Source organism: Eufriesea mexicana, unplaced genomic scaffold (genome assembly GCF_001483705.2).
Source record: "Eufriesea mexicana isolate 0111107269 unplaced genomic scaffold, ASM148370v2 scaffold21290, whole genome shotgun sequence".
Taxonomy (NCBI): domain Eukaryota; kingdom Metazoa; phylum Arthropoda; class Insecta; order Hymenoptera; family Apidae; genus Eufriesea; species Eufriesea mexicana.
In genome coordinates, this window is record NW_016928435.1 from 119505 (window position 1) to 139679 (window position 20175).

General features: G+C 31.0%; 1 protein-coding gene and 1 pseudogene across 1 annotated transcript; one reads left to right on the forward strand and one right to left on the reverse strand.

The window, feature by feature from the left end:
* Positions 1 to 175: 175 nt before the first annotated feature.
* LOC108554419 (SH3 domain-containing kinase-binding protein 1) lies at positions 176 to 3197 on the reverse strand. The gene is made up of 9 exons (XM_017909696.1): positions 2847 to 3197; positions 2469 to 2685; positions 1883 to 2308; positions 1570 to 1774; positions 1126 to 1457; positions 936 to 1037; positions 696 to 793; positions 357 to 546; positions 176 to 277 (listed from the first exon to the last, which is right to left on the reverse strand). Exons 2-9 carry the CDS (start codon positions 2625 to 2627, stop codon positions 176 to 178), a joined length of 1614 nt encoding a protein of 537 aa, XP_017765185.1. The 5' UTR covers positions 2628 to 2685; positions 2847 to 3197.
* An 8684-nt stretch (positions 3198 to 11881) lies between these two features.
* On the forward strand, positions 11882 to 13321 carry LOC108554425 (peptidyl-prolyl cis-trans isomerase CWC27 homolog; annotated as a pseudogene).
* The last annotated feature ends 6854 nt before the right edge of the window (positions 13322 to 20175 follow it).

The window sequence follows — 20175 nt, forward strand, 5'->3', positions numbered from 1 at the left end:
AAATAAATACTGTTACCGTATCAGCGAAACAAATTAAATATGCCGCTATTAAAACAAATAAATATAAGAATTATACATTAATTAGAAACTATTATTCCATACTATGTATGATGGAAAATAAAATTGAAATAGCAGCATTTTACATGAGAGAAACATACTGTAAAATTTGTGTTGATTAGTCTGGGATGTTGATTGAAGATGGAAGAGGTACAAATTGTTCCAGAATCTGTCCCATTGTGTGTTGTAACATTGCTTGTTTTTCTTCTAAAGCAACAACCTGTTTTATATTGTTTCTATTAGTAACAAATTAATGTATTCATGGGGAGAATATTCAATAGATTTCTTACTATACTCACCCTTTCTAATAATTGATTGTAAAGTGCAAATGGAACATAAATAGGGGTTCCAGAAGTAGTTGATATTGGTTCGAGATATGGAGATGTGTCAGATTTCTGACTTTGACCTTTATCCTTTTGTTTACTTTCTTCACTTTCTGTTTCTAATTTGTTAATACAGTCAGCGACATTTGTTGTTGTTGCCAATGCTCTGCATTAAGGTTTTAAAAAAGATATATGAATTAAAAAACTTGTTTAAAGTGAATGAAAATATTTTTTCTTTTTCCAGTCTTGATTTTTCTATATAGGACATTTATTTTATTAATCTTAAAGAAATAAATGAATTTGACATAATATTACCGTGAATTGGGTCGTTCCTTCTTTTCTTCGGATTTATCTACACGATCAAGCGATACAATTTTTCTCCTTTCTAACTGATTTAATTTTAATTCCTCTACCTATAAATAATAATTTTGTCAAATAATAGTTTGTGTAATTGTAAGAAAAATAAATTATTATTATTAAAAAATAATATATGTATGTATGTATGTATGTAAATCAATATACAAATATACATATAGATGAAATATAGTGAATTACCCAAGGTGCTTTTCTTCTTGCTTTTGCAGCCAATCCTTCTGGTTCTTCTTCTCGTAATTGTTCTAACATAGTATCTGCATTACCATTTGCTAAACTATCTTCCTATTATAAATAAACAATAATGTATAAGAAGTATAAATACTTTTAATTGTATTGTTATCAGATATTCAATGAGTGTATGAACACTAACAGGTGTAGTAGTGGTTGTTGTGCTTGTTGATCCAGCAGCATGGCGTCTTAAACGTTGCGAAGAAGGTGGACGTCGATGGGGTGCTTTAGCTCGTGATGCTGTTAAATGCGAAAGCGGTGCTCCTTCTCCTCGCTCTACCCCATCTAGCTCTTCACCCAAAGCTGTATTGGTATTTCCATTACCATTATTAGTCCCCACATCACCTACAAGACGTTTCAGATTCGATGTAATGGAATGTCCTATAGTTTTTCTTTCTCCACCACTTCCTCCAACTCCTGGGGAAGTCATTGTTGTAGAAGGTGTTGCTGTTGATATGGCTTTCTTAGTTGCATCTATAATGAAAACAAAAATTCCTACAATTTATAGTAAAATAAATTATTTTATACATGGTTTTAAAGTTTACGCAACTAATAACAATAAAAACAACAATAAAAGATTAAATACCTGCATGTGCATCTTTTACATCCAAACTTTTTCTAGTATGCACTTTTCCATTTTTCTTTACCTGATGAGAATGTTTTGTAACAGACTTAATGGAAGCTTTAAGTTTTTGCTCGTGATCTTGATGATCAGGCAGAATATTTAATATTTCAACAAAATTATCAGGAAATAAACCTACTTGACCATTTAATTCTCCTATCCACCAACCCTAAAAATTATTTCATATTTTATTGACACGGATATATTCAGATTATATTTCCTTAAACTTATTCATAACTTATCTAAATATATAGTATCTAATTTAAATACTCTGTACCTTATCAGAGGCATTTGTAGATAGAAGAGTTATTATATCTCCTTCATTTAATGTTAATTCATCTACATTAGCAGCTTCATAAGGGAAAAGTACTTTACACATTTTTTTGCTATCTTGATCTTTATGTTTATCAGGTTCTTCACAAGCTGGAGGAGATACAAAATTTGAGGGAAAAACACCAACTCTGCCTTTAAGCCTACCTCTCCACCATCCCTCTTCAACCTCACCCAAAAATTCTATAGAATCTTGTGGTACTAAAGTTAATTCATCTTTATTACAAGGTTCATAATTAAAAAGCACTTTACAAAATCGTCTTTTAGATCCTCCATTTTTTAAGGAAACATCTTCAGATTTAGCACTACTAGCTCCTTCACTTCCTCCACTTCCTGTACTTCCAACTGTCCCACTTGATAAAGGTTCTAATACCTATATTTGACGATAATTATCTCTATAATTTCATATATGTAACCTTTGTATTAACGTTTAGTCTTTGTTAATTAAAATTTATATGAATAAATCTTATATCGCACATGTTATACTGATGCAAAATAAAAAATATATTAATACTGAAAAAATTAAAATTTACCTTGACAAAATTATCAGGAAACATGCCACGTTTATCTCTTAAAGTACCTTCCCACCAGCCACCTAACATTACTTTAATTTCTGTAATAATGTCTCCTTTCTTCAAAGTTAATTCATCAGGTTCTTGCGCTTCATAGTTATATTCTACAATTGCCTCCATTTTTTTAATTTTAACAGTAGCTTGAATTTTTTAACACATAAATATCACAACCTTGTATCTGTAAGAAATACACACTAGTTTACACGAAAAGCACCAAAAATACTGAATTTTCATGTAGATGCGTAAACAGACACATGAATGACATATAAATGACAGAATATGAAGTTTTTGAATCAAGTCACTTTTTAAAATAAAAGTTTGATAGGTTAATTTATTTACGTGGGCAGTTCAATATGAAATTTTTAGTCGTTTTCTTTGTAACGAGTTCTTGTTGCAAACGAATAAATTACTCTCCGTGAAAAAACAGACTGAACACAGAATGTAGCATACGTATGAGTTAAGACAAATTGCGCGTCTGTAAAAGTCATTTGTTCCTCGTGCATCCTCCACCTTTCATATCACTGCACGTACTTATTATATTCATTGTATTACAATATTTAAAAGATGTGTCGTTGTAAACTGAAAATTTAGGCGTATCCCATATACGGTTAACAGCTCGATATATCTGCCATCGCGGCCATCTTGGACTCCAAGCTCAAGTGAACTTCAAGATGCAATTTGTGCATAAGGTGCGCATGCTAACCTATCACTGACTCAAAGAACGCGCCAAATAATTCATGATTCATTTCTGCTACATGTGTGAAGCTCTTCACACACAATCTCTTGAAGCACTTCAAGAAACGTTCAAGAACATAATGTAAACGCGGTCATAATTTATAAAAGACATTATTACTTCAATTATAATTATTACTTATATATAGTTACCAATGATCTAGATAATTCACTTTTTAAAAATGTAGGTTACCTACCGACATTTATCACTCTTCTTATATCGTACATTTATATGTATTTTAAAGAAAACATTCGTCTAGAAAGTCATGTGACTTATCGTTTATTTTCAAGCGGCTGATTCATACTAATCGGTTACCTCTTATAATAAAGACCCTCACGTATCGAATATGCGCAAAGCATACAAAGTCTTGTGTGTACTTAACGTTTTAAGTCACACGTAACGAGGTCAATTTAAAAAACGTAACATAATAATACTATCTGATACAACGAGTAAAACAAATTCAAAACAACATAGAGATCAAACCTTAGCGTAAAAAGGAATTTCAAATTAAAGTATGAAATATAAAATTCTGTGAAGGTAATAGAGAAAATTCTGGATTATATGTGAAAAGTGTACAACTTTATCTACTACCAAATAAAATTTAAAATTGTACAGTTACTCTACAAACTTTTTTGAATTTGAGCATTTAGTAAATACATTTCTGTGTCAACATGATTAGAAACTTATTACTTAAAACGAAGCAAGTAATTAAATAATTACTTAATAATATGCAAGTAAAATTAATTACGATTGTTTTAATGCGATTAGTATTGATCTGTCAACATGGTTTTACCATGTTTCGGTGTACAAAATTTTCCATTGAATGCAATCAATACTTCAAAAAAACTTCGATTATAAGGCTATATTTCCCCAAAATATTTTGAAATCAATAACAATGTAAAAGATTTTTCGATTTTTAATTTTTTGTTCTCAACATTGATATTTTCTTTTTGTTGATAATTTGGTAGAAGTAACCTCAATTGCCAATAAACAATAAATCTATTTTGATAATATCTTACTGTATTTTTTAAATTATATATAACTTTTTTTAAATGTTCGCACTGATTTACTTATTTCTCATAATAACGAATTAGAAATAAAGTTGTAATAAATTATATTAATCGTTTTTTATAGTAAATGTTATTATAGGGATAACCAATTTAATTAAAACGAATGTATTTGATAAGAACATTTAAATCAGTAATGACTCGAACATGTTTTATTAATTGTAAATTGTATAACTAATTTGTTATAGCATAGTTGGTGCTAAATAAACAAGGTGAATTACGCGTCCGAGTTTATAAACAATATTCGGTCAATGAAAAGTAAGTTATCTACCTTGAAATTCTCTGTTACGTGAATTCATGAAAGTATTATTATTACCAAGATAAATATTTAAATTAACAATGTATTTTTAAAGTTGAACATAAAATTAGTGACATTCGAATTTGAAACAATTCACTTAGATTCGTTAAGTTCTATTAATTTTAAATATACACATCCATACGTACATACAAAATAAATACATGCATACATACATACGAATACTATATATCAGCGTAGAATATGAAAAGTAATTTCTTAAACATTTTAATTGACAGCTACTTACATGATTTAAATCTGTAACCGAACTTCGAAAATCTCTATCTATATTATTGATTTGACAATTTAAGGTTAATTAAAGATTCATTTGAACGCAAACAAACTGTTGAAATTGATAATATTTATACAAAATTGTAACGAGTTATAAATGTATAAAAAGATATATAGATCGTATCATGATCATAAATATGTTTATAAATGCATCACACGTAGATAAATCGTTTTAAGTATAAAGTCTATACGATCGTATCTATACCACAGTTTGCGCACGATACGATTCAAATAATCAATGCGTCAGTATGAAACGCGATTCGTAAATGATTAATCATTTTATATGGAGAGTGCAAGTCCTTCGGATCACCGATTTAATTGAAACTTTACAGATTTATAGATTTCGTCATGCAGTTCAAGAATATATATCATTATAGCCGTCACTACTCAATAATTTTTGAAATATTTATGATTAAAGTTTTACTACTTACATAACTATAGAGTTAGTGCCACTTCTTGCCGAACGAAGTCGTGGCCTAACGGCAACATTCGAAAATTCCTACGAATTAGGTCTTGGGTTCGATTCTCCTCCCGTCTTTAATCCAATTTTTTTCTTCAATGTAGTTTATATTTTGTATTCATTTTTCGCCTATGAAAACATTGTAAATAAACAATTGTAAGTCAAATTTCTTAATAAAAAAATTTATTTTTTATCCTTTCTTATGCTGGTATATATTTATTACAAAATAATAAGAATATTATGCAAGAAAAACTTTCTATAGCAATCTTATTTACTACTAATTATTAAATTAAACATTGTACAAGAATGTTGTCTATAATTCCAACTTTGTTGTGCAGCTATAAATGTTCATGAATTAGTTACAGAAACTTGGAAATTTATTAATTTTCTTTTGCCGAATAAATACAAATTTTACCGCCTGCGATCAGCAGAGAGGGGATAGAAAAGGATAGAATGGCTCCGACAGTGAAAAATTAATAAATTACTCAATTTCCGTAATTAATTTATGAACTTTTATAATTTCATTGTAAAGCTAAAACTTCAGGCAATATTCCTATATAATTTTCGTAAAGAATTTAACTCCAAATTGTTAGTTATTAATTATTGTTTAATGGCTTCTATGATTTCGTAACGACGAACGTCACGATCTTCCGTGAAAATATTTAATACTAAACGAAACTAGAAGCAAAATATGATCAAAAGTTATATGAGAAGATTCGCAAGAACATTGTTTTTATAATGAGTGCCTAAAGTTCCATAAATTAATTGCGTAAGGATAGTAATTAATGAAAAACCAACGGCATCTTCGACAATCTTCGACAACAATTCAAACACTACGCAGAAAAATTATTAATAATTAATTAATTAGGGACAAATTTATATCGAAAAATATATTGGAAAGTTCGTTAAGGATCTGGCTTTACGATGCAATTATAAAAGTTCATAAATTAATCACAGATATTGAGTAATTAGTGAATTTTCCACTGCCGAAATGGTATATTAGGAAGTAACAGGAGCACATAATCAGAGTTAGTAACATATTTGAAGATAATTAGTGACATCTATGATTTTGAACTCGAAACTCGGATAAGGTAAAAAGAACAGATTGCGCTTGGAGGTCGCCTAAATCCTCGTGACGTGTTGGATGAAATAAATAAAACAATCAAATGACTTAATAACCAATACACATACATTTCCCTTCTTTTTTATTTAAGAACTCCATAAAATTTTCTACATTCTTTAATAAATTTAGCCCAAACAATGGTTTTAATTAGACAATCAGCATTCATTTCTTTACCTGGCAGACGACAAATGTGCAAAGGTACGCCTTTATAACGTAATTATGAAAGTTCATAAATTAATCAGAGAAATTGAATGACTTGCTAATTTTTCTCTAAGTGAACAGGAGAGTGTATAGAAAATCAGAAAAAATTGCAAACAAACGCCGGACGCATTGTTGGGTACATGCAGGTGCGCATGCATCACGCAAAAGAATGTAAGTCTTTGTATTAACACAACCATCAGTTGAATTAAATAGTGTAAGTTCTGAGCTATTGTTTTTCTACCTTTTATTAGTGATAGCAGAGTCTAGTTGTAAAATGACAATATTCTGTTGAAGTAAATGGGCACATGCAACAAGATAAAAATATTGGACTCGTGGAATATTACCAGCGTAGAGTCATTAGATGCCACTAATTATTTTTCATGTGGAGAAAATATTAAAGCAGTAATACAAGTATGTAAGGTTTGATATGTCCATTTGATTTTAGGTTGACTGGCCATATGACATACAGGATAGACATATTTGATGGTGAATTGAAAATTGAGAAAAGGGAGATGGATGTGGCAGATAAAAATGGATTTAAATTAAATTAGGTGATGTTATCTTGTATCAACATGATATGGTGAAAGGTACGTTGTGATCCTGATCCGAATAAATATTGATATCAGTGGACAAAGCCACTGACGAACGCTAATGTGTTAAGTTTCAAAAAGTTGGCGCTAAATTGTATAAAGAAAGGGGAAAAGTTCAAGTGGAAGCAGTGAGAACAGGAAATACATATGTAAAATCAAGAAACAGAAAAGGGGCAGCATATCTATGAACATAGAAAGATGTGCGACATCGATGATTGGGTCATGCAAATATGAGGATCATTGAAGAGATGGAGAATGAACAAATGGTAATAGTTATAAAATTTAAGGATAAATTGAATATAGAGTTAATATAAATATTGCATTAAGGCACAAATGTGTAGAAATATCTATAGGAACATGGAAAAAGTAAAAGCAACAAGAATACTGGGGCTGTGGCACATGGAATTGATTGGGCCAGTGAAGCTAATGTTAAAAGGACATAAAGGTATGTCTTATCTGTTGATGGTTATTTGAGAAAAGAACCATTTGGTTGACTGATTTATAAATGACTAAAAATTTAATATGAAATATTGACGATGGATTTTTTTTTATTATAGGAAACTTACAAACATGAGTAATATTTATATGTAAGAGCCAGTCACTAAGGGTAAAGTAGTAAGTATTAGTTAATAATGTTTCAATAGATTGTATATCTGTTTTTAAAAATTTAACCGATATACAATATTTACTTTCTAAATTTCTATATTAATATATTAAATAATTTCTAATTTGAATTGCAATAATAAATAATAAATTTTAATAAATTTGATTTTAAAAACATTGTACATGAATAAAACTAATATATTTGTTATAACTAGGTTGTAATGAAAACAACTGTTGGTGATATTGAGGCAGAATTATGGGTCAAAGAAACTCCGAAGACATGTAGAAATTTCATACAATTATGTATGGAAGGTTATTGGGATAACAATATATTTCATACACAAGGTGGTGATCCTACAGATACAGGAGAAAGTTGTAAAATATATGGAGAGCCATTTAAAGTGAGACCATATTTAAAAGTAAAATGAATTCGTTTTTTCTTCAAGAATAATTATTAGATATATGTGTTTTAGGACGATTTTCGTACAAGATTACGTTCCTGTGGACGAGGTTTAATTGCTGGTGGCTATGCTGGAGAAGATGACAATGGTTTCCAATTCTTATTTACTGTTGGTTCCACATTAGAATTGCATAATAAACATACAATCTTTTGTAAGGGTACTGGACAAACTATATATAACATGCTTGAACTTGAAGAAGCACTTGTAGATGAGGTAAATTTAATGTTTACAAGAAAATACATCAAGAATTGATATAAATATAATATTACCTCCTTTTTGTAGAATGCTAGACCATTTTATCCTCCAAGATTGATAAAAATTATGATATTGAACAATCCATTTTCTGATATTACACCAAGGATAATAGTACAGGAAAGTGAAGAAGCAAAGGACAATTCAAAAACTAAAACAGCAGCAATAAAGTAAAAATCATATATGTTTGCAGAATTTAGCCCTGATAGTATTGTTCTTTGTAATAAAAAATATTGTTACAGAGATTTCAATATTCTATCATTTGGTGAAGAAGCAGAGGAGGATGAAGAAGAAACTGTGATATTAAATAAAAAGTTTAGTGATAGGTACAAATCAGCGCATGATCATTTAATTGATGAAAGTGACGACGAAGTAAAAACTAAAGAAGAGTTAGAAGTTATAAAGAAAGAGAAAGAGTTAGTGTTTACATTATAACTATGTTATAGAAAGTGGAATTTTTATTGACTTGTATTATATAATCTTATATTTATATTTTCACAGCAATGAAGGAAAGGATAAAAAGTAAATTGAGAAATACAAAAAAGTTTCCGAAGAAAGTAGAAAATTATAAAATAGATGATGTTGAAGATGATAAAGATATAAAGGAAAATGAATAGGAAATAAAGAACTTATGAGGTTTAGGACGAGAGAAAGCCGCGGAGATGCACGATAAGAGAGATAGATACAAGAAAGACCAATATCTAGAATTATTAGGATAAGTCATATATTTGAATAGAATCATTTGCAGTAATGTATATGTCTATAAATATTGTTACATTTATATATGGACATTATAATGAAAATTATTAAGTGTATTTATTACGAAACATCTGTTTCTCTCAACAGTCCGTGGTACGGACATCTACTCAGATTCTAATGACTATATATCATTGTTTATTATGTTGTTAACATTTAACGTTTATATGTGAAACTTTCGAAATGAATAGAAAATACTTTAGCATATAACTATTGCAGTTTTATTTTCTTTTTACCAAGAACAAAGCCACTCATCTTCATCTGTGACCTCATGTTCGTCTATATTTAATTCATCAACTTTAAAAATTGCATCGTAAAGGTACAGCCTTAGCGAGCTTTCTAATGTAATTCTGGATATGAATTGCTTGTTATTTCAATAATTATTGGTGATTATTGCATAGAGTGTTTGAATTATTGCCGTAGATACTAATGATTTATCTTTCCATTGGTATAGCGGAATAATTAATAATTCAAGTTCATGAATTAATAATAGAAATTTAGAATTTTTCGTAACAGAAATATATTTATATTTGCTTTATTGATATTAATAAATGTAAGAAACATCGTTTGATATTTCACATCGATACTTCAGCACATGGCTATTTCAAAGACGAAGCATCTTCCCGCGAAAACGAGACACAGCTTTGCCCAATCGCAGAATACTTCTGGTCGAAGCGAATCCAACATGCAGGTAGCACATGATGGAATATTTACACGCGTTAAAGTAAAACTTTCAGTCCCTGAACAAAGCGATTTGTGCAGTAGTGTTATCCTTCGTCAGCCTTTTAATTACTGCAACTGACGAAAGAAATATTCAAGAACAGTAATACGCATTATCTGTTATTATTTCGGAATATTGAGCAACTTCTGCAACTTCGTCGTGATATATACGAAAGGACCACAACACAAGATTAAGAAATTGAAAGAACTATACTAAGCGCAGAATAAATAACTGTGAACACTTGTTCGGTGGTAAAATACTACATATAGAAAAAACTGAAGGTGCACATTTAAAATAAGTGACGGAAGTACAAGTGCCTGTGAAATAGTGTTACACCGTTCAATTTTATAGTTTACATTTCCGTAATTAGTCTTTCGGACTAGGTTTTTTCACTATAACAGCGATGATTAGGCTTTTCGCTATATCGTATGCCGATTTCTCTATGATTTCCACCATTCGTGTCCGAAGTTTAATAACGTAAGTGTCTGTGGCTGTGAAATCGTGCTGCGTGATAGAATCTTTTGGCTTCTATTTAAAAAATTAGGCTTCTCGATTAGGTTTGCCCTATATGTCAGTGTAGAGTGGAATGTTCTCAAATGGGATTGGATATTTTTTTTCGGTTTCGAACGTGCGTTTTCGAGAAATAGTGCCGCATGTGTCAATGGTTGTGATATGGTGCTACGCAATTGACTTTTATTTTTTCTATCTTCGAAATTAGGCTTTTTGATTAGGTTTGTTCTATATATTATTGTAGAATGGAATGTTCTCTAATGGGATTGGATATTTTTTTCCGGTTTCGTATGTGCGTTTTCGAAGAATAGTGCCGAATGTGTCAGTGGCATTCTGTTCGCCATGCGCGATTTCCTTTTTTCGCTTCTATTTTTGAATTCAGTCTTTTGGATTAGGTTTTTTCGGGATAACAGTGTAGAGTATGTTCGAGGCAATATTCTGTTGAAATGAACAAGCACGTGTAACAGTAGAAAAATGATGTACTCATGGAATTGCACCATCATATAGAAATAGAGGCCAATAGTTATATTTTATACCGATAAAAAATTGAAGCAGTAATACATATATGTAATTTATGGTGTGTATATTGATTTGTTGGTCGGCCAACCATATGACTTACGACTTAGAAATGTTTGATGGTCAAACCAATATTCGTAAAAGGGAGATACTTTGGGAAGACAAAGAGGAATATAATTAATTTAGGTAATGTCCTCTTGTAACAATAATATGTTGAGAATAGATTAAGGTAGAAGTGAATGTTGTGCTCCTGATTTAAGTAAATATTCACATCAGTGTCAAAGTCAGTGATCATCTCTAATCTGTTATATTTCAGAATGTTGGAGCCGAGGTATATAAAGAAAAGAGAGGTTCTAATGCAAGCAGTAAGAAGAGGAAACGCATATTATGTTGCGTTAGGAAACAGGAAGAGGGCAACATATGTATGAACAGGAAGGATGTGTATCATTGATATACAAATATGAGGACCATTGAACAGATGAAGAATGAGCAATTGGTAATAGTTATAAAACTTAAAGATAAATTGAATATAGAGTTTAAATGTTGCATTAAGGCACATATGTGTAGAAATATCTATAGGGACATGGAAAAAGTAAAAGCAACAAGAATAATGGGGCTGTGGCAGATGGAATTAATTGGGCCAGTGAAGCTAATGTTAAAAGGACATAAAGGTATGTCTTATCTGTTGATGATTATTTGAGAAAAGAACCATTTGGTTGACTGATTTATAAATGACTAAAAATTTAATATGAAATATTGACGATGGATTTTTTTTATTATAGGAGACATACAAACATGAGTAATATTTTGATGCAAGAGCCAGTTACTAAGGGTAAAGAAATAAGTATTAGTTATTAATATTTCGATGGATTGTATATCTGTTTTTAAAAATTTTACCGATACACAATATTTACTTTCTAAATTTCTATATCAATATATTAAATATTTTCTAATTTGAATTACAATAGCAAATAATGAATTTTAGTAAAGTTGATTTTAAAAGTATTTTACATTAATAAAACTAATATATTTGTTATAGCTCGGTTATAATGAAAACAACTGTTGGTGATATTGAGTTAGAATTATGGGCAAAAGAAACTCCAAAGGCATAAAGAAATTTCATACAATTATATATGGAAGGTTATTGGGATGACACTATATTTCATACACAAGGTGGTAATCCCACAGGTACAGGAGAAGGTGGTAAAATATATGGAGAGCCATTTAAAGTGAGACTATATTTAAAAATAAAATGAATTCCCTTTTTATTCAAAAATAATTATTGTATCTATGTGTTTTAGGACGAATTTCGTACAAAATTACGTTCTTGTGGACGAGGTTTAATTGCTATTGCTAATGCTGGAAAAGATGATAATACTTCACAATTCCTCTTTACTCTTGGTTGTACATCAGAATTGCAGAGTAAACATACAATCTTTGGTAAGGTTACTGGAGAAACTATATATATCATGCTTAAACTCGAGAAGACACCTGTAGATGAGGTAAATTTAATGTTTACAAGAGAATATGTCAAAAAATAATATAAATATCATATTTCCTCTTCTTTGTAGAATGATAGGCTATTTTATCCTCCAAGATTGTTAAAATCTATAATATTGAGCAATCCATTTTCTGTTATTATATCATGAATAACTGTAGAGAATAGTGAAGAAGTAAAGGACAGTTCTAAAACTAAAACAGCAGTGGTAAAGTAAAAATCATATATGTTTGCAGAATTTAGCCCCGATAGTATTATTCTTTACAATGAAAAATTTTGTTACAGAGATTTCAATCTTTTATCATTTGGTGAAGAAGCAGAGGAAGATGAAGAAGAATGTGTGATATTAAATAAAATGTTTAGCGATAAGGGCAAATCAGCTCGTGATCATTTAACTGATCCAAAATTAAGCTTACAACCAACTGTTGAATTGCTTGGAGTTGCAAATAAAAAAAGGAAGGAGGACCATAGTAGGGATTGGGAAAGTAACGACGAAATAAAAATGTCAAGAAGAATTTGAAGTTATAAAGAAAAAGAAAGAATTAGTATATTGTTCACATTATAACTATGTTATAGAAAATAGAATTTTTTATTAACTGTGTCATATTTATATTTTCAGAGCAATGAAGGAGAGGATAAAAAATAAAATGATGGATGCAAAGAAGAAACGGAAGATAGTAGAAAATTGTAAAATAGACAATGTTGAAGATGATAAAGATATAGAGGAAAATAAATAGAGAATAAAGAACTCCGTATGAGGATTAGTACGAGAGAAAGCCGAGGAGATGCACGATAAGAGAGATAAGATGCAAGGCAAACCAATATCTAGAATTATTAGGATAACTCATGTATTTGAATGGAATTATTTGCAGTAGTGTGCATATGTCTATAAATATTGTTACATATATATATGGTCATTGTAATGAAAATTATTACGTAATATGTGGTACGAAACATCTGTTTCTCTCAACGGTCCGTGGTACGGACATCTACTCAGATTCTAATGCCTATATATCATTCTTTATTATGTTGTTAACATTTAACGTCTATATGAGAAACTTTCGAAATGAATAAAAAATACTTTAGCATATAACTATTGCAGTTTTATTTTCTTTTTACCAAGAACAAAGCCACTCATCTTCATCTGTGACCTCATGTTCGTGTATATTTAATTCATCAGCTTTAAAAATTATATCGTAAAGGTACAGCCTTAGCGAGCTTTCTAATATAATTCTGGATATGAATTGCTTGTTATTTCAATAATTATTGGTGATTATTGCATAGAGTGTTTGAATTATTCCCGTAGATACTAATGATTTATCTTTCCATTGGTATAGTGGAATAATTAATAATTCAAGTTCATGAATTAATAATAGAAATTTAGAATTTTTCGTAACAGAAATATATTTATATTTGCTTTATTGATATTAATAAATGTAAGAAACATCGTTTGATATTTCACATCGATACTTCAGCACATGGCTATTTCAAAGACGAAGCATCTTCCCGCGAAAACGAGACACAGCTTTGCCCAATCGCAGAATACTTCTGGTCGAAGCGAATCCAACATGCTGGTAGCACATGATGGAATATTTACACGCGTTAAAGTAAGACCTTCAGTCCCTGAACAAAGCGATTTGTGAAGCAGTGTTATCCTTCATCAGCCGTTTAATTACTGCAACTGACGAAAGAAATATTCAAGAACAGTAATACGCATTATCTGTTATTATTTCGGAATATTGAGCAACTTCTGCAACTTCGTCGTGATATATACGAAAGGACCACAACACAAGATTAAGAAATCGAAAGAACTATACTAAGCGCAGAATAAATAACTGTGAACACTTGTTCGGTGGTAAAATACTACATATAGAAAAAACTGAAGGTGCACATTTAAAATAAGTGACGGAAGTACAAGTGCCTGTGAAATAATGTTACACCGTTCAATTTTATCGTTTACATTTTCGTAATTACGCTCCCGGACTAGGTTTTTTCACGATAACAGCGCTGATTAGGCTTTTCGCTATATCGTGTGCCGATTTCTCTATGATTTCCATCATTCGTGTCCGAAATTTAGTAACGTAGGTGTCCGTGGCTGTGAAATCGTGCTGCGTAATAGACTTTTTTGGCTCCTATTTAAAAAAATTAGGCTTCTCGATTAGGTTTGCCCCATATATCAGTGTAGAATGGAATGTTCTCTAATGGAAATGGAACGTTTTCTAATGGGATTGGATATTCTTTTTCGGTTTCGAACGTGCCTTTTCGAGAAATAGTGCTGAATGTGTCAGTGGCTGTGAAATCGTGCTGCGCAATTGACTTTTATCTTTTCTATCTTCGAAATTAGGCTTTTTGATTAGGTTTGTTCTATATATCAGTGTAGAATGGAATGTTCTCTAATGGGATTGGATATTTTTTTTCGGTTTCGAACGTGCCTTTTCGAGAAATAGTGCTGAATGTGTCAGTGGCTGTGAGATCGTGCTGCGCAATTGACTATTATCTTTTCTATCTTCGAAATTAGACTTTTTGATTAGGTTCGTTCTATATATCAGTGTAGAATGCAATGTTCTCTAATGGGATTGGATTTTTTTTCCGGTTTCATGTGTGCGTTTTCGAGAAATAGTGCCGAATGTGTCAGTGGCTGTGAAATCGTGCTGCGCAATTGACTTTTATCTTTTCTATCTTCGAAATTAGGCTTTTTGATTAGGTTTGTTCTACATATCAGCGTAGAATGGAATGTTCTCTAATGGGATTGGATTTTTTTTCCGGTTTCATGTGTGCGTTTTCGAGAAATAGTGCCGAATGTGTCAGTGGCTGTGAAATCGTGCTGCGCAATTGACTTTTATCTTTTCTATCTTCGAAATTAGGCTTTTTGATTAGGTTTGTTCTATATATCAGTGTAGAATGGAATGTTCTCTAATGGGATTGGATATTTTTTTTCGGTTTCGAACGTGTCTTTTCGAGAAATAGTGCCGAATGTGTCAGTGGCTGTGAAATCGTGCTGCGCAATTGACTTTTTTTGCCTCTATTTTCGAAATTAGGCTTGTGGCTTCGGTTTTTTCGGTATAGGAGCATAGAGTAGGCTGAAAACAATATTCTGTCGAAATAAGCAGACACGTACAACGGTAGAAATGTGTTAGACTCATGGAATATGACCAGCATAGAGCCATTAGATGCGAAGGATTATATTTTACAGCGAAAAAAAATTCGAGAAGCAATACAAATATATAGGGTTTGATATGCTATTGGATTCCAGGTTGGCTAGCAATATGACATAGAAGAGAGAATTCTTCGATGGTGAAATAAAGATTGAGATAATGTAGGTGGTTTAGTCAGACAAAAGGGAATAAAATTAATGTAGATAGTGGCCTCTTATAACAAGTTATTAAGTTTCAGATTGATGGGGCTGAGGTATATAATGAAAAGAGAGGGATTCGAGTGAGAGCAGCGAGAAGAGGAAACACATATTATGCCGAATCAAGAAGCTGCAAAGGGGCAGCATATGTATCAATACAAAAGGATGTGTGGCATCGACATGCAAATATGAGGATCTTTGTAGAAATGGAAGATGAATACATGGTAGTATTTATGAAAGTTAAAAATAAATTGAATGTGGAGACTGAATAGTGCTAAATGATAAATGAATAAAATTAAATCTACGCTGTTACATAGGGAAATATTGTTGACCAGCACTAAGGTGTTATATTTCAGAATGATGGAGCTAAGGTACATAATGAAAAGAAAGAAGTTTGAATGACAGAAAAGAGAAGAAGAAATGCATATTATGTTGAATCAAGAAACATAAAAGAAGCAGCATATGTATCAAGAGAGAAAGATGTGTTGCATTAACATGCAAATGTGAGAATCATTGAAGAGATGGAGAATGAGCAATTGGTAACAGTTATAAAAATTAAAGATAAATTGAATATAGAGTTAATATAAATGTTGCATTAATGCACAAATGTGTAGAAATATCTATAGGAACATGGAAAAAGTAAAAGCAGCAAGAATAATGGGGCTGTGGCACATGGAATTGATTGGGCCAGTGAAGTTAATGTTAAAAGGAGATAAAGGTATGTCTTATCTGCTGATGATTATTCGAGAAAAGAACCACTTGGTTGACTGATTTATAAATGATTAAAGATTTAATATGAAATATTAATGACGATGGATTTCTTTTATTATAGGAGACATACAAACATGAGTAATATTTTGATGCAAGAGCCAGTTACTAAGGGTAAAGAAATAAGTGTTAGTTAATAATATTTCAATGGATTGTATATGTGTTTTTAAAAATTTTACCGGTATACAATATTTACTTTCTAAATTTCTATATCAATATATTAAATATTTTCTAATTTGAATTACAATAGCAAATAATGAATTTTAGTAAAGTTGATTTTAAAAGTATTTTACATTAATAAAATAATATATTTGTTATAGCTCTGTTATAATGAAAACAACTGTTGATGATATTGAATTAGAATTATGGGCAAAAGAAACTCCGAAGACATGTAGAAATTTCATACAATTATGTATGGAAGGTTATTGGGATAACAACATATTTCATACACAAGGTGGTGATCCTACAGATACAGGAGAAAGTTGTAAAATATATGGAGATTCCAAAACTAAAACAGCAGCAATAAAGTAAAAATCATATATGTTTGTAGCATTTAGCCATGATAGTATTAGTCTTTGCAATGAAAAATTTTGTTACAGAGATTTCAATCTTTTATCATATGGTGCAGAAGCAGAGGAAGATGAAGAAGAATCTGCGATATTAAATAGAAAGTCTAGTGGTATGGGCAAGTCAGCACACGATCACTAAACTGATCCAAAATTAAGCTCACAACCAGCTGTTGAACTACTTGTACATAGAAATAAAGAGAGGAAGGAAGACCGTAGTAGCGATTGGGAAAGTGACGACGAAGTAAAAACTCCAGAAGAATTAGAAGTTATAAAGAAAGAAAAAGAGTTAGTTTATTGTTTACATTATAACTATGTTATAGAAAGTAGGACTTTTTATTGACTGTCTTGTATTTATATTTTCAGAGCAATGGAGGAAAGAATAAAAAAATAAATTGAAAGACCCAAAAAAGGAACCGAAGCAAGCAGAAAATTGTAAAATAGACGATGCTGAAGATGATAAAGATATAGAGGATTATGAATAGGGAATAAAGAACTCTTTATGAAGTTTTGCACGAGAAAAAACCGAGGATATGCACGATAAGAGAGTTAAATGCAAGATACACCAATATCTAGAATTATTAGGATAACTCATGTATTTGAATAGAATTATTTGCAGTAGTGTGTATATTTCTATAAATATTGTTACATCTATATATGGTCATTATAATGATAATTATTACGTGATATGTATTACGAAACATCTTTTTCTCACAACGGTCCGCGATACGGACATATACTCAGATTCTAATGTCTATATATCATTGTTTATTATGTTGTTAACAATTAACGTTTATATGTGAAGCTTTTAAAGTAAATAAAAAATATCTAAGTATGTAACCATGGTAGTTTCATTTTCGTTTTACCATTAATAAAATCATTCGCCTTCTTCCATGATTTCACGTTCGTCGGGTTATTAATAAAGTAAAGAGGAGGGAGTAAAGTGTGTTATACTTATTTATGTCGTTTTATTGTTTTGATTCTCCCGCCCAATGCGTCACGTGATTTTAATTCTGGAACTTCGATCAGCGCCATCTATGATTTGGGCTCAAATGATCCGGAAAGTGATAGGAACATAGAATACGCAAGGAGGTCGTCTATACCTCGCCATGTGTTAGACAAGGACACAGATGGGATAGAAAAGGATAGAATGGCTCCAGCAGTGAAAAATTATTAATTATTCAATATCCGTAAATAATTTGTGAACTTTTATAATTTCATTGTAAAGCTGAAACTCCAGACTATATTCTTATATAATTTTCGTAAGGAATTTAACTCTAAATTGTTTGTTATTAATTTTTGTTTGATGGCGTCTATGATTTCATAACGGCGACCATCACGATCTTCCGTGAAAATATTTAATACTAAACGAAACTAGAATCAAAATGTGATCAAAAGTTATGTGAGAAGATTCGCAAGAACATTGTTTTTATAATGAGTGCATAAAGTTTCATAAATTAATTGCGTAAAGGATAGTAATTAATGAAAAACCAATGGCGTCTTCGACAATTTTCTACAACAATTCAAACAGTGTGCAGAACAATAATTAATAATTAATTAATCAGGGCCAAAGTTATATCGAAAAATATATTGGAAAGTTCGTTAAGGATCTGGCTTTACGATGCAATTATAAAAGTTCATAAATTAATCACAGATATTGAGTAATTATTGAATATTCCACTGACGATTTGATTTATTAAAATATATTCGGAGCACATAATCAGAGTTAGTAAATTGACATCAGAGCCATCTATGATTTTAGACTTGACGCTCGAGTTCGGCAAGCTGTGGTAAGATGGCGCCAGGAGAGCGCTTGAAACCACGTAACGTGATGAAGTAATTAAATAAATCAATTAAACGACAAAAATAATTAATACGCATTCTGTTCCCTTGTTTTTATTCACTTAAGAACCCCATAAAGTTTTCTACATTTTTTAATAAGTTCAGTCGACGGAGTGGGTTTAATTGGACAATCAGCATTCGCTTCTTTATCTGGTAGACGAGAAATCTGCAATGGGGCGTATGTCAATACAATGGTGAAAGCTCCTGTATTAATCACGGAAATTCAGTAATTTGTTAATTTTTCTCCAAGAGAACAGGAGAGTTGCACAGAAAATGGGAAAAGAATTGCAAGAAAACGCAGGAAGCATTGTTGTGTTGATGGAAGTGTGGCTGCATCAAGCAAAAGAATGTAAGTTTTTGTATAAACATAACCTTAAGTTGTGATTAAATAGTGTAACAACAAGCCATTGTTTTTCTATCATTTATTAGTGATAGCAGAGCCTGTTTGTGAAATGACAATATTCTGTTGAAGTGAATGGACACGTGCAACAGGATAAAAATATTGGACTCGTGGAATATCACCAGCGTAGAGTCATTATTTTTCTTGTGGAGAAAATATTAAAGCAGTAATACAAGTATGTAAGGTTTGATATGCCCATTTGATTTTAGGTTGACTGGCCATATGACATACAGGATAGACATATTTGATGGAGAAATGAAGATTGAGAAAAAGAAGGTGGATGTGGCAGATAAAAAGGGGCTAAAATTAAATTAGGTGATGTTATCTTGTATAACATGATATGGTGAAAGGTACGTTGTGATCCTGATCCGAATAAATATTGATATCAGTGGACAAAGCCACTGACGAACGCTAATGTGTTGAGTTTCAGAAAGTTGGCGCTAAATTGTATAAAGGAAAGGGAAAAGTTCAAGTGAAAGCAGTGAGAACAGGAAATACATATTATGTAAAATCAAGAAACAGAAAAGAGGCAGCATATCTATGAACAGAGAAAGATGAGTGACATCGATGATTGGATCATGCACATATGAGAATCATTGAAGAGATGGAGAATGAGCAATTGGTAACAGTTATAAAAATTAAAGATAAATTGAATATAGAGTT

Coding starts and splice junctions, on each gene's coding strand:
- LOC108554419 (XM_017909696.1), bottom strand. CDS start 2,627: ATGGAGGCAATTGTAGAATATAACTATGAAGCGCAAGAACCTGATGAA. Junction 1,458..1,569: donor TGTAAAAGATGCACATGCAG/GTATTTAATCTT, acceptor TTTTCATTATAG/ATGCAACTAAGAAAGCCATA. Junction 794..935: donor CAAGAAGAAAAGCACCTTGG/GTAATTCACTAT, acceptor TATTATTTATAG/GTAGAGGAATTAAAATTAAA.